At 36.1% G+C, this 3,946-nt stretch overlaps 1 protein-coding gene across 1 annotated transcript in view; it reads left to right on the forward strand.

The window, feature by feature from the left end:
* LOC111089532 (GTP-binding protein REM 1-like) overlaps positions 1–3,946 on the forward strand; it is a 10,667-nt gene that overhangs the window by 2,549 nt on the left and 4,172 nt on the right. Inside the window, exons 2-3 of the mRNA XM_022402212.1 lie at positions 1,674–2,192; positions 3,033–3,121. Of these exons, the coding sequence (XP_022257920.1) occupies positions 1,674–2,192; positions 3,033–3,121 (608 nt within the window). The remainder of the gene's footprint in view (positions 1–1,673; positions 2,193–3,032; positions 3,122–3,946) is intronic.

A 3,946-nucleotide genomic window follows, 5' to 3' on the forward strand; every position in this document is an offset into this window, starting at 1 on the left:
CGAACGTTGATGTTAAACGAATATGCATCCTCATTCATCTATTTTTGTGTGAAATCTACGTCTTTTAGTCTTAAAACTACGTTTTTTTGTCTTTCTTTTAAGTATTGCGTTTGTGAAAAATCTGAACGTGATGGAAAACAAATGGATATCATTTTCGGATTCAGCGTGCAGTAGAACATGTAAACATTTCAAGACCATCGCAGGCCTGTGTTAGTAACTAGTTTTACCGTAGGTTTCGGCTGCTAATCTGTTGCTTCTGAGAACGACTATTTCTGGTAGGTGGAATTCGATCTTGGTTTTTCTCGATGGAAATCTAGTTCGTTATCTGGCCGACTGGGGGCCTTCACCAGTCAGACTTGAATCAGAAGTTTTTCTGACTGAGTATATAATCAGTTAGAATACTTTTATATTTAATGTTTATTGAACTCAAAAATACAATTGTTATAGTAGGCACGTTCTGATATTAGTAATTGAAATGCTTCAGCCAATAGTAGCGAGTCATCAACTATTAAGAGTTACATTAAAACAGATTTTGCCAACTGTAAAAGTTGTTGTTTTTGTATTTTTTAAATCATTTTTTTAATCTCCTGTTATTACCCCCGCCACCTCTATGTGTATGTGTTTATTTGTCAGCAATATTCTCGAAAACGGCTGAGTGTTAAAAATAATCAAAATTTTGATGAATCTTTGAGGATATATGTAGAATGTTATTCCCTATTGTCCAGCCATACGGACACGTTTTCACATATTTTTTAAGATCCGAATATGACCAACGCTACGTGGCGAAAGTGTCTCTCCAGTTTTAGTATTGTTCCAATTTATCGCATGGTCTTCTCTGGCATGACGGACAGGTCAGTATTACTGTATTATCTTCCTGGTTTCTAAGTTTCGTTGTCTTCAATGAACTGGAAATCCACAGTTTTGGTGGACGCTGTAAGTTGTGATTTTCCCATTTCATTTGACCTTAGGTGGTCTGGTGTGTATTAACAGTGATCGTATTGGGTTGTGGCTTCCAGTTACTGTCCTGATGTCGTCTACATATCCTCTATAGATGTTCAGAGAGACACCTGGCATAGAGAAATATAACTGTAACTTTCTTTGTATTTGTTCCCGTTGTTAAGAACGATTGTAGTGATGTGTTAACATGTTAGTTGCTTCGGTTTTACGAATCTTTCTGTTGTATATCGTCTACCGAACAATACTTAACGTATTCGTAAAATACACAAAACAAAAAAGTTTAACCGTTTTTGTGTAACCATAGCAACACCATTGTAAAATCTGAAAATTCACCCTAACAAACAGTAATCTGCTTATATATCTCTGCCATTTTAGGTTTAATCATCAGGCAGAATATCAACAAACGTTTCTGAAATAATGGTCTTAAACGTATTTACCATAATGTACAATCTAAGCGTTCTTCAAAACACGTAGGCTGTGACGTCATATAAATCCATGTAATTTGTATTCGTTACGAGACGTTCTTCCCTCATCATTGTGTAGAAGAATTGTATATTTTCTTAACCTCCTCTGCTCTAGCGGGATTAGTGAAGGGTCTAGTAGTGACACGTTCGATCGTAAGCCTCAAGTATGTAATGATCCACAAGTTACAGTCGAGAAACGTGCCATAAGTCGCCGGTGTTCCAGTTCCCTCCTTATAGCTGTGCATAAATAAGGTGGACTCAACGAAACGGTCAATCAGTCCTTCTGCAAACTGGCTAAAGAAGAGGAATTACTGACCGAAAGTAAGATAGACACAAAATCGGGAACCATCAGGCGGACTCAGTCAGTGAAGGCAACGCGCAGGTTTCAAACGCAATGTCGTCGGGAACGGATATCCAGTATTCCTGGAGAGACGTACATTTCATCGGGAGAAACACTTCCTTCTGGCGGCTCCAGCAAGGATATTATCCTTACATCAACAAAGTTTGAAAGGCTCCGGAATTTTTCGGTAACGTCCAAAGGAATAGTCAACAGAGGCGACTCGTTTCGCTCCAAATCTCGTAGTTCTGGTAATTTTTTCTGTTCGCGAAACGCACCAAACTCCAAACCATCCACCGCGAATATACCTATCGTATTGCCATCATTACATCCAGTTCCAGTTTTAATTGTTGGATCCTCGAACGTGGGTAAATCTTCGTTGAGCCATCAGTTCACCACATCTGAATACATTTGTACTTACGACTGCTCATTGGGTAAGTCGACAGGGTATTAGTTTATCTGGTCTACAAATAGCTGATGAACAATGACAGGGTATTAGTTTATCTGGTCAACAAATAGCTGATGAACAGCGACATGGTATTAGTTTATCTGGTCTACAAATAGCTGATGAACAGTGACAGTGTATTGGTTTATCTGGTCAACAAATAGCTGATGAACAGTGACAGCGTATTGGTTTATCTGGTCAACAAATAGCTGATGAACAGTGACAGGGTATTAGTTTATCTGGTCAACAAATAGCTGATTAACAGTGACAGGGTATTAGTTTATCTGGTCAACAAATAGCTGATTAACAGTGACAGTGTTATAGTTTATCTGGTCTACAAATATCTGATTAACAGTGACAGTGTATTAGTTTATCTGGTCTACAAATAGCTGATTAACAGTGACAGTGGTATAGTTTATCTGGTCTACAAATATCTGATTAACAGTGACAGTGTATTAGTTTATCTGGTCAACAAATAGCTGATTAACAGTGACAGTGTATTAGTTTATCTGGTCAACAAATAGCTGGTGAATAATGACAGTGTATTAGTTTATCTGGTCAACAAATATCTGATTAACAGTGACAGTGTATTTGTTGAGTAGGAAACTGCTTGACAAGATATATTACTTTAGTCAATTCTGCTATTTTATATTTTGAATGTTTCATTCGCTTCAGATTTCACGGAGATCGTAATAATATCCGATATTTCTTCTTTGTGTATATCTTATAAATAACATGAGACTATTAACGAGCTTCTTAAGAAAACTAGGCTTAAGTTAAATCTTTAAGTATAAGTTCTCCGCGTAAGACCTATATTTGACGTTTCTAGATGACGAAAACGAAAAGACTGTGAGAGTGGTGTTAAATGAAGAAGAAACAGATTTATTGTTAATTGAAAAGTCTATTACAACTGAAACGGTAAGTATTGTATTGAACGTAATAATGATGATAGTAAACTATTATAAGTGTTGAGAGAGAGAGAAGTTTCACTTGCGGTAGATATGAGAAAACTGGGTCTGGTGAAAAATCGTAGTAATTGGTCAGTATCCGTCCGCTGTAAGAAGGTGTTCTTCTGCAATATGATAATATCAGTGCTTGTCGTATAGATTTATGGAGTTGAAGTTGTACATGACAACACCAATAAAATGGTGTCCGGTTACCCACATCTTCAGACCACTGGTACACGGTTATTTATTATGATCTGATTGGTGGGCCCACAGCAAGTACAAATTTCGCACGATCACACTATGTAAAGGGCTTTTTAAAGCTAAAGAAATAAAAAAAACTAGACACACATTTAAAATTCCATGGTAAAAAATCTTACTGTATAAAGAGCCTCTTAAAATAAAACCAGAGAGTTTAAAATTATGTAAGATAAGAAGCTAACAATAAAATAATAATAAACAGATACAATTTAAAACTTTGCTGATAGAAAAGTTTAAAGAACAACTAAAAAACCAGAGTTTAAAACGACATTGGAAAAGTGCTTCCTATGATAAAACTAGACACAGTTTAAAAGAGTACAGAAAGTCGAACTTCCTGAAAACTGCACATTAAGTATTAAGTTTTTCAATTCATCTTAACAAACTCTAGCTTTTAAGCTGTTTAATAATGTTTGCCGAACTAAGAAATTCTAAAACTCAGACCAACATAATAAACCATGTAATTATCACAGAAAATATTGTTAGGTCTCTTTTCGTTAGTTAATTTTCCGTAAATTCGTTCCGACGAAACTTTAGCGAC

Source organism: Limulus polyphemus, unplaced genomic scaffold (assembly GCF_000517525.1).
Source record: "Limulus polyphemus unplaced genomic scaffold, Limulus_polyphemus-2.1.2 Scaffold6535, whole genome shotgun sequence".
NCBI lineage: Eukaryota > Metazoa > Arthropoda > Merostomata > Xiphosura > Limulidae > Limulus > Limulus polyphemus.